Consider the following 18141-nt stretch of genomic DNA (forward strand, 5'->3'; position numbering starts at 1 on the left):
AGAGAAATGCAAATCAAAACTACTTTGAGATATCACCTAACTCCAGTGAGATTAGCCCATATAACAAAATCCCAAAACCAGAATTGCTGGCAAGGACGTGGAGAAAAGGGAACACTTCTACACTGTTGGTGGGAATGCAAACTAATACTCTCCTTTTCGAAAGACGTTTGGAGAACACTTAGAGAACTAAAACTTGACCTGTCATTCAATCCTACAATTCCTTTATTAGGTATATACGCAGAAGATAAAAAATCACAATACAATAAAGATATTTGTATTAGAATGTTTATTGCAGCCCAATTCATAATAGCCAGGGCATGGAAGAAGCCCAAGTGCCCATCGATCCACGAATGGATCAATAAACTGTGGTATATGTACTGTATGGAATACTATGCAGCCCTAAAGAAAGATGGAGACTTTACCTCCTTCATGTTTACATGGATGTAACTGGAAAATATTCTTCTTCTTAGCAAAGTATCACAAGAATGGAAGAAAAAGTATCCAATGTACACATCCCTATTATGAAACTAATTTATAGCTCTCAAATGAAAGCTACAACCTAATTCTAGCCCAAGAATATGGGGAGGGGGTGGGAGAGGGGTGGGGAAGGGGAGGGGAGAATGGCAGATGGGTGGAGGGAGGGTGACTGGAAAGATCACCTCTATGGCCTGTCTTATAAGGGTATAAGTGAATCTGTCTAAAACTAGAGTATAAATGTCTTAACACAATAACTGAGTAAATGACATAAAATCTAAAAAAAAAAAAAAAAAAAAGATGACCAAAGTAATATTCAGCAGTGAGATATATAGCACTTTTTCTAGGATGAGTTTATGAACTTAATTGTCCAACTTTGTATTTATTTTTTTCTAGCTTTTGTTGAATACTTGGCAGAAGGCAACAGTAATTACCAAAATAATAATTTATTACAGGCTCGGCACCTGTAGCTCTGGTGGCTAGGGCACCAGCCACTTAGACTGGGAACTGGTAGGTTCGAATCCAGCCCAGGCCTGCCAAACAATGATGATAACTACAACCAAAAAAAACCAAACAACAACAAAAACAAAATAAAACAAAACAGCCAGGCATTGTGGCAGATGCCTGTAGTCCCAGCTACTTAGGAGGCTGAAGCAAGAAAATCGCTGAAGCCCAAGAGTTGGAGATTGCTATGAGCTGTGATGCTACAGCCCTCTACTGAGAGTGACAGCTTGAGACTCTGTCTCAAAATAATAATAAAAATTTAATACAGCATTAATTCATCTAAAATTTGACTTCCTTTTTTTTTTTTTTTTTGAGACAGAGCCTCAAGCTGTCCCCCTGGGTAGAGTGCTATGGCATCACATCTCACAGCAACCTCCAACTCCTGGGGCTCAAGTGAGTCTCTTGCCTCAGCCTCCAAAGTAGCTGGGACCACAGGCACCCACCACAATGCCCGGCTATTTTTTGGTTGCAGCCATCATTGTTTTTTGGCAGGCCTGGGCTGGATTCGAACCCGCCACCTTAGGTGTATGTGGCTGGCACCTTAGCCACTTGAGCCACAGGCACCGAGCCTAAAATTTGACTTCCTACTGTATCAAAACTGTGTTAAGGAGGCAACCTGTCATTTAAAAGTGCACAGCCAAGCTGGGGTTTCAGACACAGAGGCAGACTAAAGACAGCATGGCACTTGCTTTAGTAGAGGAGGAAGGTCTAGGAGAATTCATTAATGCTGAGTAGGTGGAGGTAAGCGTACTTCAGAAAGATAAAGAGCTATAACCTGATAATTTCAACATTTCCTTTCTCTCCAGCTTCATCCTTGCCCGTAAAGCTGATCGCCTTGCTAAGCTCCATAAAGAAATAAGGTAAGACTTTATATCTCAGGGCGGCACCTATGGCTCAAGGAGTAGGGTGCCAGTCCCATATCCTGGGGTTAGCTTTATATTGTGTTTTTGCACTGATCATAGGGGACTAGCAATCAGGAAAAATGTAATATTTCACAAATATTCTTAAAATCCCAACAAATTAACTTATTTGTATTTTGCTATAGCCTCCTCAATCCAGCCTTTCTTCCCATAAGATGGGTAGAGAAAAAATTATAGAAAACGTTACCTGTGGTAAAACCTATAGAAACCAAATCCAGGCTCAGCGCCCACAGGACGGTGGTAAGGGTGCTGGGCCACATACACCAAGGGTGGCAGGCTTGAACCCAGCCTCGGAGAGCTAAACAACAATGGCAACTGCAACAAAAAATAGCTGGGCATTGTGGCGGGCACCTGTAGTCCCAGCTACTTGAGAGGCTGAGGCAAGAGAATTGCTTAAGCCTAAGAGTTAAGCCTAAAAGTTTGAGGTTGCTGTGAAGTGTCACACCATGGCACTCTACCAGGAGCAACATGGTGAGACTCTGTCTCAAAAAAAAAAAAAAAAAACAAATCCTGACCCCCGTGCAAGTCCATCATACCTTTTCTTTCCACTGAAGGCCCTGACTTCAGCATGTTACAATTCATCCATTGAACAAAAAACACTTATACCCCCTAAATGTTTAGAAACAAACAAAAAAAAATCATGAAGAAATACAATACACACACACAAATGTAGACCTCCCTCTGAATTTAATTTAAAAATTAAACAGCTAATCCATTAGCATCCCTTGCTTTGGAAGTTCCTCTGATGATTTTACAAGTCAGGGAAAGATTGTAGAACATGTTCCACTTGTGCACACAGATTTGTTTATTTGAGCAACCATGAGATTTAACGTCAGGAAAAATATTCTAGTGTTTACCAAAGTCACTCAGTAGAGGAGGAATTTGAGGTCCAGCAATGGGGAATGATTTTTTTCAAGGCCTCACAGCTAGTTTCTTAGTCTTTTTGTGCTGCAGTAACAAAATACCTAAGACTGGGTAATTTATAAAGTATAGAAACTTGTTTCTTACAATTCTGGAAGCTGGGAATCCAAGATCACACTGCTAGCAGTCTGGTGGTGGTGGGGAGGGGTCGGTTCTATAGATTGTGTTTTCTTATGTTGCCCTCACATGGTGGTAGAAAAGGCAGAAAGAGGAAGGACAACAAGGGATGAACTCTGTGTCCTCAAATGCTGGAAGTCAGAAAGGCAAAAAGGATCTAGCTAGTTCCCCCCAGTCCTTTTATAAGGACATTCATTTCTTTCATGAAGCCAGAGCCCCCTGGCTTAATCAATTCTCAAAAGGCCCTACTTCTCCATACCATCACCTTGGGGGTTAAGTTTCCAACCTCCATGAGTTTTGGAGGGGGTGGCACATATATTCAAACCATAGCAGCTAGCTTATGACTGAGTTGAGCACATAACTCATACTTTTTTTCATTACACCACACTAAGCTTGACATTTTCTTTTGGATTTCCTGCTTTCCTTCCTTTTTAATAGAAAAATAAATACCAGGCTGGAGATAGACATTTGGCTATGCTTCTGCATGGTGGCAGAACTTCTCAAAAGTTCTTGCAAGGCAAAACCCTTACTGAATATGTCATTGATGAGAATAGTGGTTCTAAGAACGAACTACATCAAAATCACACAAAGTATGTTTGGAAAATATATTTTTCTGAGGCCTGTACAGTATGATTCAGTAGATTTTAGGTGGAGGCTGAATATTTGTATTTTTAAATCAGCTTTCTGAGTGATTGTGATGAAAAGGTATATTTAGAAACCAGTGGATAAATAAATTCAACTACAAGATTGAAGTGACTTCTTTTAGCCATCATTTAAAATACATTCTATTTTTAGAGCCAAACTAATCAATGTGTTGCTCCAACATCCTTGCCTAAGGATATCTTTTCTAAGAATTTTTGTTTTTAAAGGGTAGGAAAGATCATTTTTTGATGTGTTTGTGTAAACATCCTTGGCTCATCTAGTGATATAAAGTACAGTAAGTAGTGACTTAAAACTATCATAACTGTTTTTATCATTCATGAATGAAAACTCAGGTACAGTGTAGGTTGATTGGATTTTAGGTTTCACTGAGCTTCAAAAAAGATTTTATTGTGTATCCTGAAAATAAGAATCATTAAGCTTTTTAGAATAATGATTGTCAATACTTTTATTTTCTAATTAACACAAAATGTCCAAATTATTGCTTGTAACACACTTGTGAAGTAGACAGGAGTCAGTCATCTTTCATAAACTACGAAAGAGGGTACTATACTAGATTGAGGATGGATTTTGATTCAACAAATATTTATGGGTGAAATGAGTAGAGCTGGGCAGTGCCTGTGGCCCAAGGAGTAGGGCGCCAGCCCCATATACCAGAGGTGGCGGGTTCAAACCCAGCACCAGCCAAAAAAAAAAGAAATGAGTAGAGCTGCCCCTGCCATTAATTTGTCACCCTCAGTAGAGTGCTGTGGCGTCACAGCTCACAGCAACCTCCAGCTCTTGGGTTTAGGCAATTCTCTAGTCTGTCTCCCTAGTAGCTGGAACTACAGGTGCCCGCCACAACACCCGGCTGGTTTTTGTTTTTGTTGCAGTTTGGCCAGGGCTGGGTTCAAACCCCCACAACGCCCAGCTATTTTTTGTTGTTCAGTTTGGTGGGGGCTGGTTTCAAACCCACCACCCTCGGTATATGGGGCGGCACCCTACTTACTGAGCCACAGGCCTCACCCTCCAGACAGTGGTCTTGAGACTGTTCTCATTCTTCCTTTACTCTATGATTTTTGATGTATAGCATGAACAACAACTTGAAGGAAACCATACTTTTCCTGACTGTCCTGGAACCTAACTGTCTACATCATGTCAGGTGATAATCACCTCAGGAGTAGCAATTGTGTCTCAGTTAAAACCTTCTATGGGGGCGGTGCCTGTGGCTCAAAGGAGTAGGGCAGCATCCCCATATGCCAGAGGTCGCAGGTTCAAACCCAGCCTCGGCCAAAAACTGCAAAAAAAAAAAAAATTAAAAAAAAAATAATAAAACCTTCTATGGGGGGGTGACACCTGTAGCTCAGGGAGTAGGGCCCTGGCCCCATATACTAAGGGTGGCAGGTTCAAACCCAGCCCCAGCCAAATTGCAACCAAAAAAAAATAGTTGTGAGTTGTGGCAGGTGCCTGTAGTCCCAGCTACTCAGGAGCCTGAGGCAAGATAATCGCCTAAGCCCAAGAGCTGGAGGTTGCTGTGAGCTGTGACACTACAGCACTCTACCAAGGGCAACAAAGTGAGACTATGTCTCTAAAAAAAAAAAAAAATACCTTCTATGGGAAAATGATGGCAATAAATGACATTTATAATTTTGCCTCCTCCACCTGACAGCCTATACCTATGAGATAGAAATTCTAGGAGTTGTCTTGGCACCTGTGACTCAAGCAGCTAAGGCAGTATCCACATACACCTTAGCTGGCAGGTTTGAATCCAGCCCAGGCCTGCCAAACAACAATGGCGGCTGCAACCAAAAATAGCTGGACGTTGTGGCAGGCACCTATAGTCCCAGCTACTTGGGAGGTAGAGGCAGGAGAATCACTTGAGCCCAGGAGTTGGAGTTTGCTGTAAGCTGTGATGCAACAGCACTCTACCCAGGGCAACAGCTTGAGGCTCTGTCTCAAAAAAAAAAAAAAAAAGCTAAAGAAAGAAATCCTAGGAGTTATATAAATGTGTGTGAGGATTTAGATACATTTATAAGGTTATGTTTTGTCCCACATTAGTCAGAAAAATTGGGGGCATGTCTTAAAATATTTTCTAATGTAACTGGCATCATAAAATTATATATATTTTAAATCTCTGTTTATTATGACTAAGTTTGATGTCCCCTGCCCCCCCCCTCCACCAACACACGTATTTTTGGCTGTCTCTCTAGTCTTCAATGCTTATCTTACAGATGTGAAGTAAACCTTTTGCCACATTTGTTGACAAATATTTTTCTAGTTGCTTATTAGCCTTTAATAAATATTTTGGAGTACTTTCAAACATTTAAACTATATAAACACTTATAAAAGGTAGATAGGAAAAATAACTGGATCACTGTGAACCTGTTCAAACAAATTCTAAAATAGAACCATTATTTTTTTATTTAGTTATTTTTTTGAAATAGACTCTCACTTTGTTGCCCTTGGTAGAGTGCTGTAGTGTCACAGCTCACAGCAACCTCCAACTCTTGGGCTTAAGGGATTCTCTTGCCTCAGCCTCCCAAGTAGCTGGGACTACAGGTGCCCACCACCCTGCTATTTTTTTTAGAGATGAGGTCTCAGTCTGGCCCATGGGCTCAGGCAATCCACCTGCCTCGGCCTCCCACAGTGCTAGGATTACAGGCATGAGCCACCATGCCTGGCTAGAACCATTCATTTCTAAAACGGATGATTTTAGTAAATTAGAATTTTTTAATTTCAGCAGGAGCAACTGTGAGTTTAAAATGTTATCTTGTTTCAAGAAGAGTTTAGATAAATACAGCTACTGATTTTTCAGACATAAAAATGCTATCTTCTATGCTAGTCTTTTTTTTTTTTTTTGCAGTTTTTGGCTGGGGCTGGGTTTGAACCCGCCACCTCCCGCATATGGGACGGACGCCTTACTTCTTTGAGCCACAGACACCACCCTATGCTAATCTTTTATATAATGAATTTTGAGGGCGACCAAAGACTATGTTTGAAATAACATCACATAGTATATAGCACATAGTACCCTTTGGAGTACTGTGGTTCACAGACCAGTCAATGAAGTGATAGGTCACTGGACTGATATAGCCGCTCCCAATATAGCATGTCTTGTGTTATTCTTAAAAGATTAAATGAGCTTTATATGTTTGGAGATCTTTAAAACACAAGTATAGCATGAAGGGACTTGCTATGATTTATACTGTAGACCTATAAAAGAGATCATTCTAGAATTATACATATTCCAAGAGGGTGATAGAGAATCAATTCCTCAGACTGACTAACTCTAATTTAACCTTATTTTCCCCATTTTACCTCAAATAGCATATTTGGTGTTGAAAAATATCAAAACAAAGGAGAATTCTGTGGAATCTTCAAATCAAATGACATTACTGAGGCATAGAAAGTTAATTTGAACCCTTAGATTCATGGAACTCTTCATTTTGTGGAATTGCAGAAGGCCATTGATTTTAATTTTTTTTTATAATAAATCTAGTTCATTGGCAAGAGTCCTGGAACACACTGTATTTATTCTATACCCATCAGTTATTACTCTCTAACATTTTTTTGGCTCTTTTTTTTGTAGGAAGAAGAAGATCTGTGAGCTCTATGCCAAAGTACTGGGATCTCAAGAAGCTTTACAAGTAAGAAACCTCCAGCTTTAATCTCTAGCATATTCTTCTCTGCTTTCTCTTAAGTGGTAAAGCAAAGCAGATTCTGGTTTTCTGACAATTTTATGAGGAGTATAAAGGGATATGCTTAACTTGGAGGAAAAACTTAAGCAACCACAAAAGGCCATTAAAAGCTGGTATCAGGTACATGGAATTTCTGATGCTGAGGCTCCTCAGGCTATTTAAATGTTGACTGGATAACTGGCAGCCAATTGTGATCAGAGCCTGGAGCTGCAGGTATTGTGTCAAGGATGGGGGAGGAAGTTTCCTAGAACAGAATCCTGTCCTGCCAATGTCACCTACTTGCTGCACAATAAAATTCCAGAAGTGTCATTTGTTGGTGCAAGCACAATGATATATACTTGATAAGATATATTGAATCTAGACTCTGCCCAGGTCAAACTCATACTAATTTAATTTTTCATGTGTAGACTCAATCCACAGCTCTTTTGGGAATTTTTTTTTCTTTTTTGTGAGACAGAGCCTCAAGCTGTCCCCCTGGGTAGAGTGCCATGGCATCACAGCTCACAGCAACCTCCAACTCCTGGGCTCAAGTGAGTCTCGGGCCTCTGCCTCCCAAGTAGCGGGGACCACAGGTGCCCACCACAACACCTGGCCATTTTTTTGGTTGCAACCATCATTGTTGTTTGGCGGACCCAGGCTGAATTCGAACCTGCCACCTTAGGTGTATGTGGCTGGCACCTTAGCCACTTGAGCTACAGGCGTTGAGCCATCTCTTGGGAATTTTATTGCTTTAAATGAAATTATATATTTCTGAAGAACCTACTGATGTGAAGGCTCTTTTAGGGATTATCTCTGAACTGTTCAAATACTTAACTTTCAGAATATGTTAGAGAAATCAGAGAAGCTTCTCTCCTGTCCCCTAGGACAGTTGATCCCCAACTTTTTTGACACCAGGGACCAGTTTCACGGAAGACAGTTTTTCCACAGATGGAGGTGGGGGAATGGTTTTGATATAAGTCAAAAGGTAATTGATTTATTGTGATCCCTATGCAGTCAGACCTCTCTGCTAATGATAATCTATATTTTTGCACCCACTCCCCAGCATCACCACCCACTAGCATCACCACCTCAACTCCACCTCAGATAATCAGGTATTAGATTTTCATAAAGGGCATGCAACCTAGATCCCTCCATGTGCAGTTTACAATAGGCCTTGCATTCCTGAGAATCTAATGCCACCGCTGACCTGACAGGAGGCAGAGTTCAGGCAGTGATGCGAGTGATGGGAGTGACTGTAAACACAGATGAAGCTTCCTTTGCTTGCCTTCTGCTCACCTCTTCTGTGTGGCTAAGTTCCTAACAGGCCATGGACTGACCTATACAAGTCTGCAGGCTTGGGGTTGGGGACTGCAGCCCTAGGAACATTTTCTATCTTATTTGCCCCTTTTTAGTGAGATTCCTATCCACTTTACTAGCTTAGAGAAGGGATTGAGGGGCAAGCCTTTCTTAGACATTTATTTGTCTTCTACCTCCTCCTTCCTACCCTTTTCAGAGCAGCATGCCTAGGTAGCCTATTATTTTATAGATTCCAGAGATTTGAGCAGATCTTTTCATAAGCTGATTGTTAATGGAAACTTGGCTCTAAAGATCAGAATCTGCATGGGGATGCCTTGTCTTCTAGATATTAGAATAGTTCATGCTTTCCCTAGTCAAGAGGTTGAGAAAATCAAAGTATACATGTTTTACAACTTATTATCTCACAAAAAGCCATTACTTGATACTATCACGCTTTCCTTAATTCAGTTAGCAAAACAGGGTTGTCTTTATTTTCTTAATGTAAACTTTTTGTTATAATAAGATACTCAAGAGCCTTTATTGTTGACTTGCAGTATTTCAGCTTTGTTTTCTCTTTGACATTTTCTCCCCCACTTAACTGCAGCCTGTGCATTATGAAGAGAAGAACTGGTGTGAGGAGCAGTACTCTGGGGGCTGCTACACAGCCTACTTCCCCCCTGGGATCATGACTCTATATGGAAGGTACTACCCAAGCACCACTCCAATTAATACAAGACCTGCACCAAACTTAAAAGCAGAGTTCAATGGGAATTCTCGAAATAGTAGATCAGTATCCCTATTTCTAATGTCCCAGATAGTCAATTTGTACATTCCTGCATGTCTGTAGAAAATAAGCATGTTAGTACATAGAACAATAGCTGTCAGCATGTAGAACAATAACAGAACACTGGGGAGGACTTCAGATGTCAACAGGACTTGTGATAATAAAGCAAGCTACAGTGTCCTCTGTAGCCTCCTCCCAGGGCCTTCTTGGGCTCAGCTCAATGTTTAGTCTCAAATAACTACCCTAGGTTCCTTGGCACTAGTCTACACAGAAGGACATTGAATGTGTTCATCCAACACATATGTCTTCCCATTATCTCCTTGGAGGGAACTGTTGCCCATTCAGTCCAGCCCTTCCTTGGTTCTCTTTGGCAGGACCTCTTTTTAAAAGGAGGCCCATTTCCTTGCCCTAAAACAGTCTACAGAGAAGTTCAGAGAAGTGAACTATCTTGTAAGGAGACACATCCATATAATATCTCAAGTCTTTCTTTTGCCAGAAATGACAGTTAATTTCCCACTCACCACTGCAATTCCTCCTAACTCATTAGGAGTGCCTGCATGACTGGGGTCCATGGCCATTCTCAAGAAGAATGTGCCTCTTAGAAAGACTGTAGAGAGCAGAATGGACCACAGATAAGAAACAGCAAAGAAATCTGATTTGGGGATTAAAGGCATGTTTTTAGATCCCCACTCTGACTGGCTTGGAAAAGATGAGCATCACTTTAGTGACAGCCTGATTCTCGCTGGCTTGAAAGTTCAGATCCTTGTGTACAGGCCCAGGAAACCAGGAATAAGTAGCTTTTCACCCTGGCCTGAGTCACGTGGGTGTTTTTTAGAATGCTTGGAGTTTCCTTATCTTCTGCAGAGTAACTGAGGGTAGTGATTGGCTTTTTTGTCCTTAGCACCTTCCCAGATAACTCTGTATGACCTCTTTGTTCCTTCAAAGGGTGATTCGTCAGCCAGTAGGCAGGATTTACTTTGCTGGCACAGAGACCGCCACACAATGGAGTGGCTACATGGAAGGGGCAGTTGAGGCTGGAGAACGGGCAGCAAGAGAGGTAAGGGGGAAGCCGAGGCACTCTCCCTTCTGAGTCATGGTAGCTAAATCCAGTACACTAGCTAAATCCTGCTACTTCTTGACACTGATAGAATCTGTATCTCTACTTCTCTGCCCCTCACTCATGAGGCTTATCCAGAACCAACAGGGCCTTGAATCTGTTGAAACTACACAGTTTCATAATACCATGGTCACTGTCTTACAGGTCTTAAATGCTTTGGGGAAGGTGGCCAAGAAGGACATATGGGTTAAAGAACCTGAATCAAGGGTAAGTTTGGTTGCTTCAAGCTCCATCTCCACATCGACCTTCTGGCCTCTAATTTAATTATAGACATCTGTGAATGGATCTTATAGATGTGTTTTATTCCTTATCAGCACAGGAGGTTTTGTTAATGATCTGTGTTCATTCATCTAGGATGTTCCAGCAGTAGAGACCACCCACACCTTCTGGGAGAGAAACCTGCCTTCTGTTTCAGGCCTGCTGAAGATCATTGGATTTTCTACATCAGTAACTGCCCTGTGGATTATAGCGTACAAGTTCAAGCTCCTGCCACGGTCTTGAATTTCCTTCTCATGCTTTCTCCTTATGTCTCAGTACCATCAAAAGGAAAATGCTGACAAAGGCTATGTCATTGGGCCACTTTTAAGTGCACTGAATTTAGCCCCCTTTAATTTAGTCTCAATGTTAAAGTAAAAACAACCCAAAGAATCACCTCATTAATTTCAGTAAGATCAAGTTCCATCTTCTTTGTCTGTGTAGACTAACTCACGTTGATTGATAGAATAAAGCCTGGTGATCGCGTTCAAAAAGCTAAAATTGATGTGTTCATTCAAAACAATTTCTGTGTCCTGTTTATGTGCCCTTTAATGCAAAATACCTGATGATTTCAAAAAGAAAGCATTTGACTTTCTTTCTGTAGAAGTGGAATAGGTTAAGATCCAATCTGTGACTGTCCTTTTTCTGTTCTTAGGTGATGGTGAAGTGTTGGTACAAAGCCTGGAGGCTCACAGCCTCCTGAGGTGAGCAGGCCCCACTCTGGATCAGGAAATAAAGGAAAGCACTGTGGGGCCAGTGGCTTTGTAGGCCCTCAAACCAGTCAGGGGCTGCTGCCTCAGAAAGCTCCTGAGCCCTTATAATTCCTGTGATTTTTCTAGACCTCCAGTCTCAGCACTAGCTTATTTGTATGTTTTTCCTCTTTTGCATCCTACAGAGGAGAGAGTTTACTGAGTTATAATGCTTCAATTGACTTGCTGTGACTTGTGTACAGCACCCCAGATGAGCCGATGAAATAGTGGCAGGACTGTTCTCCAGGAGGCCTCCCAGCCTAGTATGGCTTCAGACCAACCTCTATAGGCATCTCCTCTTCCCCTTAGAAGTCAACTAGGAACCAATCGATCCCTGTTAGTGATAACATTCTATGTTGACTTCAGGAGAGCAGTATTTCCTTTTTCCAGGTGGCCCCTGGCTGTTTGAAGGCCACAAGAGGCGTATATTTTTTTTCTTATAATCATAGAATTGGCATATGCCTTCAACATGGTTACCTTTGTGTAAATAATTTCTCTCAAGTCCTGAATACATGATATATCTCTGATTATTATTTGTTAAAACTGTCAAAGACAGAAAGGAAATTAGGGCTGTGTATTATAACTGCACTTGCTTTAGTTATTAAGTTTGTTTTGTTTTTTTTTTTTAGACAGAGCCTCAAGCTGTCACCCTGGGTAGAGTGCTGTGGCATTACAGCTCACAGCAACCTCCAACTCCTGGGCTTAAGTGATTCTCTTGCCTCAACCTCCCAAGTAGCTGGGACCACAGGCGCCCACCACAATGCCCAGCTGGTTGTAGTTGTCATTGTTGTTTGGCAGGCCCAGGCTGGATTGGAACCTGCCAGCTCTGGTGTATGTGGCTGGCATCTTAGCTGCTTGAGCTACAGGCACCAAGCCTAGTTATTAAGTTTTATAAAAGACATGAAATTGTGTGATTTTATATATAAAGACTGAGTTCTCTATTTTCGGAGTAATGTGGGGTTCTTATCTTACCTATTTTCAAAACAATCATATTTTAAAAAGCCCTTCCTAAAGGTTTCAATCATAAAATACTTCTTTTTAAAAAATATTTTTTTATTTAAGGAGAAAATTAAAGATTGCCAGAGGAAACTCCACCCAACCCAATTTTATTACACCATTAACTTTATCATCAATCCAAACTTAAGTCACTGGACTATGGTGCAAGGACTTTGGTCTTCCAAAGTTTTGCCTATCCTAAGAGCTAGATTTTTCTGCCACTGTTTACCTTGTAATTCAAAGGCATTTTTGCTAAGTTAGGCATTTTGTTAACATCTTGGACATGCTCCAGTACATAAGGAGCTGCCACATGTAACACTAAATGATTCAAGAAATCTCTCCTTAATCTATTACAGTTGTTTCTCTTCACTTACTGATTAACTCAGTCCTGACACACCTTTGGGAAGTGCTGATTTAAAGTCTTTAACTGGCAACAGTTTTAACAGTAATCAGGTTATTAACATATTTGAATCTTGAATGTTGAAGGGCTTGTTAGTATGTGATTTACCCTCTTCTCTTTTTTAAAAAATTGATTTATTCTAATTACATCAACCCTCTTAAGCTACAGATTGGGCACCAAAATGAATGCCAGTCCAGATGTGCCTAGACATGAAATTGGAGCTAAGAACTTCCACCCCATGTGAAGGTGTCCAACATGAAGCTACCAAAGGTCTTTTCTTTGAACCTGAGAAATGAAAGTCAGTTAAAAGAGGCTGATAGAGCCTGGCTCTGTTAAGGTATTCACTTTATAGTTCTGGAGTAAGTCAACCTCACTCCATAGTTTGCTCAAAAAATAGATTTCAAAAGTTCATCTATCTGTCACAATTAAATGTTAAATAAGGTCTCATACTCTACTGAAGAAAAAATTGTTGAAGGATTGTGAAGTTATGTTTAGTTTGATTGTGAATTTGGTGCCTAATGTTCCATGTCTGAAGTTTGCCCCAGTGCTACATGTGGGAGTATGCATATGCGTGTGTGTTGCCATTGAAGTAAGATCTTGCCTGTATGGTACTGTTTTGTTTGCTAATAAAGTGCACTACCCACCCCTGATTCAGACTGGCCTCCTCTTTCCTTTCTTTTTTTTTTTTTTTTTTGCTGTTTTTGGCCGGGGCTGGGTTTGAACCCACCATCTCCAACATATGGCCCCTTTGAGCCACAGGCACCGCCCTGGCCTCCTCTTTTCAGTTGATGGTTCTATTCAAAAGTTTCAGTGGCTTCTTACAGCAAGAGGTCACATTGAGGTATTGTCCATGAAGGGTAGGTTCAAAACACTACTTGACATTGACTCTAAATTCCCAAAGTTGGATTTGACTCTCACTTGGTTTTGACTATCCTGGGAACTACAGAATACTGTAGTTGGCCTGACTAAGCCATAGGTATGGATCCTGATCCAAAAGTTTCTCACCTAATTAGCTTATGATACCTTGAGTAAATCACTTTAGTTCTTTGCCTCAATCTCCCCACCTGGAAAAGGGTGGATTGCACTAGCTGGCTTCAAGGGATCCTTTGCATGGTAGCGTAATGTAATTTACGTACCTTGTTGCCAACAGTATATCTCCTTTTTTGCCTTTTGGTATGGCAGGGGCAAGACACTTACTCTTTCTATATCTTAGTTCACTCCTTGTCTTAGATTGGATTTCCTGGAAACAGACTCTGAGGTGCAGTCAGGACAGAAAGCTTATTGGAGACAGCTCTCAAGAAGTATACCTAAGGGGCAAGATTAGGCAGGAGGAAGAGAATCGACCTATGATGTACTTGCAACTGAGGCCTCAGCAGATCCTAATGGGGAGCTGGAAAAACCCTTCAGACTTGTCCCCCATTGAGGCAATGAGGCCTAGCCCCCATGTCCCTTCATTGACTGCTCTCTGGGAGGGGATGTTACCTTGGGTAAGCAGGTAGGTTCAAAGACAGTTCTAGTGAGGAACTGTAGCTGTAGTCTCAGCAACTGACAGATCCAGGACCATTCACAGTATCTACTTTACTCTTGCAGAAAATAGAGTTGCCTTGACATGTTGTAGATTTAAGCTTTGGCTTTGCAGAAAGAATTGAGCTATCTCTGAAACTATTTCTCTTAGGTAAGGGAACTTCTTTTAGAAGATTGTATTTTTGCATTCTGCTTGCTTTATATGGAAGAAAATAATCAGAACTAGAAACAACCCTGGAAATGATTCAAGCTCTATCTCAATGAAAGAACCCCAACTATAGATACTAAGAGAAAGATCAGAGAGGAAAAAAATAAGACTTTACAAACAGGAGTCCAAAATCCAATATCTTTAGGAGTCAGGCAGCTAAAAATGAACAGTAGGCATGGTATATTAGGGAGCAGAGATGACAGTAGCTGACCTAGGAAGTACTGCCCCACCGAAGAGCACTTATATTCTAATTCCTTTAAAAGACTTGACCAATCAAAACACATTGAAGGCTGGCTTGGTTCAGATGTCCAAATTGTCCTCAACTCCCTCATAAGTAAGTGCAAAGTTTGGTTTTGTATCACTTGAATGACAAATTCTTTTTGGATGTCTTTTATTCTCTGAGAAAAGAGTACCAAGACTGGCAATCATTTTATAAAACCACCTGGAGTAAGAGAAGCCTGGGTTAGAAGGGCAAAAAGACAAGGCAAACAAAGACAAGAAAAAGCCCATTTAGACCAGAAATGTCCCTCAGGAAATAACCCTTCCCCCAGCCCAGCCAGTGGCAATGTCTTATCTCCTACTATGTCAGTGTCATGATTGACAAGGAGTGCCTGACTTGATTGGAAAAACCTCAACCTGCCAATGAGTGAGAAATGGCCACTCTTCCATCAACATTTAATCTATACTGACTATGATACAATTCCAGTAAATATGACATCAACATTGGATTTTTTTTTTAACTATATTGTTCTCTTTACAATGAGAAGCTGACTGAGACTGGTGGAGGAAGAGGATGAAAACAAAGGAAGATACTAGTTAATAGTAACAAGTCTCTTTCCTCTCTCAGAACCTAGGGCTTAGTTCTCTACCTTGACCAATGCCATTCCATTCAGACCACAAAGGCCAAGGAAGCTTTCAAAGTGACAGCTGGTATGAACTCGTTCTCTCAGCCTAGAGCCAGGCTTCTGAAGGTAGCTTTGGAGGCCTCATGTAAAAAAAAAAAATTGGCTTGAGGGAACTTACCATTCCTTTAAGGTGGACCATGAGCTCTTCAAGCAGGACCCCCTTATTAATGCACATGTGATCCATAAAAGACTATTATTTATCTATATTCCTTACAGTCACACCTGTTAGGAACCACCAGGTTTTCCTGTTAATGGGCCTCGGATATTTTCCACAAACCACTGAGATGTATGGGTAAGATGGGGTGGAATGATGGATCTCACAACCCACTGAGATCTATGGGTAAGATGAGAGTGGTGTAGGTGTATCCTGGGGATGGTAGTAGAGTAGGGTGGGGGTAAGAAAAAGATGAGAAGGGCGTTACTTAAAGGTCCACACAGCAGCACAATAATAAGAATCTTGATGGGTTGATACCACCGCATTGAATAGGGTAAGCCCACATCTCATGTCATTTACCACTTAAACGGCCCTGGCCCCAGAGCCACTCTGTGACTCTGAGTACCTCCCTTATAGAGCTGATGGAAAAAGTGAGATAATGATGCAGGTATATGCTTAGCACAGCAAGCACTCAATAAGCATCAGGTATTCTCCATTGACTTTTTAGAAGCAAACAGAAAACCCTTTTAAAATTTCATGAACAGGTACCACCTTGAATTTTTTTCAATCATTTAATACATATTTATTGAACACCTACTATTGAGTACACATCAATTTTAGACACCATGCAACATGTTAATTGTGGCTCTGGTCAGTGCTATTACAGAAAAGCATAGGATGATATAAAATCAGAGAAAATGAGATTTAAGGGGAAGTTACTAGGATATGTCCTTAAGGTTCAGTAAACATCACTGTGTGACAAGTCATTAAGGACACTGCATAGGACAGAGAAAGGAATTTAAAAATAAAGAGATAGCACAGCTAAAGAGTAAAGAAAACCACAAGTGCCATCAATAAGTGCTGAATGTTAAGTCCCATTTGTCCCACTGACCACAGTGTTTTACCGTTTCTCTGTGTACCCCAGCCCTTCTTTGCACTCAGAAATCTTTATCAACTATGATTCAGTATCTCCCAACTCCTGTGCTAGGGGGTCGCTCCTATTTGTTTTAAAAGAGTGCCATCTTCTGGTCAAATACAGTTATTGCCATCCAATGGAAATCCTGACCTATTCTAGACAGTTTAGTCTTGTGAAAACTGAGAGCTGTCAACTCCACCCAGAATTTCATCCAAACACATTTGCCCATGCTCTTATACTTTCATTTGTGGTATGGATCAAATACACTAATATCTGATATTCACAGCCTTTCCTATGCCCTAATCCCACAGGGAAATATTTTGTTAGAATTGCTTGGTTCCTCAGCCTCTGTCCAGGCGTTCTCAAACTACGGCCCGTGGGCCACATGCAGCCCGCCCTGGACGTTTATCTAGCCCGCCGGGTGTTTTTGTTGCCTCTGCCTGTCCTGCTTAGCAGCCGACTCATCCCTGGGCCCGCAGTCTGGCCCTCCAATGTTCTGAGGGGACAGTAAACTGTCCCCTGTTTAAAAATTTTGAGGACCCCTGATAGGTGAACAGAAAATTTATGGGAGCTGAAAGAGGTGGAGTTGCTTTCACCTTCGAAATGATAGGGAAGGCTCGGCGCCTGTACCTCAAGCAGCTAAGGCGCCGGCCACATATATCAGAGCTGGTAGGTTCGAATCCAGCCCAGGCCTGCCAAACAACGACAACTATAACCAAAAATATCCGGGCATTGTGGCAAGTGCCTGTAGTCCCAGCTACTTGGGAGGCTGAGGCAAGAGAATCACTTTAAGCCTAAGAGTTTAAAGTTGCTGAGAGCTGTGATGCCAGAGCACTTTACCCAGGGCAACATAGTGAGACTCTGTCTCTGAAAAAAAAAAAAGTGTCTGGCATCTTGAGCAATGCCTAAGAGTCCTGTGGGTTCAGTTTATGGGATCTCAGTGGAACTAAACAGAAAGAACTTCAGCTACACTAACTACTCTTGGCAAGATTAACATTTAAGATGGTAATCTGTGCATCCCAGGCCAGACATACAATAAATATCACTTAATAATACATGGCATTTGAACTAGATTTACATTAAGAAAATGAGCAAAGGAGGTCTGCTTGCCCAGGGTGTGTTGTGTATTGACCTGGTTACCGGAGAGTATTGTATCACATCAAGCAGCAAACATGGAAGATGAAGATATGAGGCCCTGAGATGGGCCCAGTGATGCAGCTAGTATGAGATGGGCTTTGTATTTAGACTGCAGAACAGAGCAAGAATGTGCTTCCGAAAGGCAAGTTCACTAGGAGATGGGACCAATTTAGACAGGCCAAAAGGAGTGAAGGCATATCAGCTTCTATCACAAGCAGCCTGACCACCTTTGTTGTGTCAGCACTTTTAACTTTCTGGGCTGAAATAGTGTCCTATTGCCCCTATAATAAATTAGCACAGATTTAGTGGTGTAAAACAACATAAGCTTATTACCTTACACGCCTGGAGATCAAAAGTTTGAGATAAATCTTAGACAGCTAAAATCAAGGTGTTGGCAGGGATGGTTCCTTTTTCATTTTTACTTTTTTTTTTTTTTGAGACAGAGTCT

General features: G+C 41.3%; 1 protein-coding gene across 1 annotated transcript in view; it reads left to right on the forward strand.

The window, feature by feature from the left end:
• MAOA (monoamine oxidase A) overlaps positions 1-11227 on the forward strand; it is a 94472-nt gene extending 83245 nt beyond the window's left edge. The window contains exons 10-15 of the mRNA XM_003800997.3: positions 1785-1838; positions 7165-7222; positions 9153-9250; positions 10278-10389; positions 10594-10656; positions 10804-11227. Of these exons, the coding sequence (XP_003801045.2) occupies positions 1785-1838; positions 7165-7222; positions 9153-9250; positions 10278-10389; positions 10594-10656; positions 10804-10950 (532 nt within the window). The 3' untranslated portion in view covers positions 10951-11227. The remainder of the gene's footprint in view (positions 1-1784; positions 1839-7164; positions 7223-9152; positions 9251-10277; positions 10390-10593; positions 10657-10803) is intronic.
• Positions 11228-18141: the final 6914 nt, after the last annotated feature.

The sequence above is a fragment of the Otolemur garnettii genome, unplaced genomic scaffold, assembly GCF_000181295.1.
Source record: "Otolemur garnettii isolate 467f Iridium unplaced genomic scaffold, OtoGar3 scaffold00192, whole genome shotgun sequence".
In the NCBI taxonomy this organism is placed as follows: domain Eukaryota; kingdom Metazoa; phylum Chordata; class Mammalia; order Primates; family Galagidae; genus Otolemur; species Otolemur garnettii.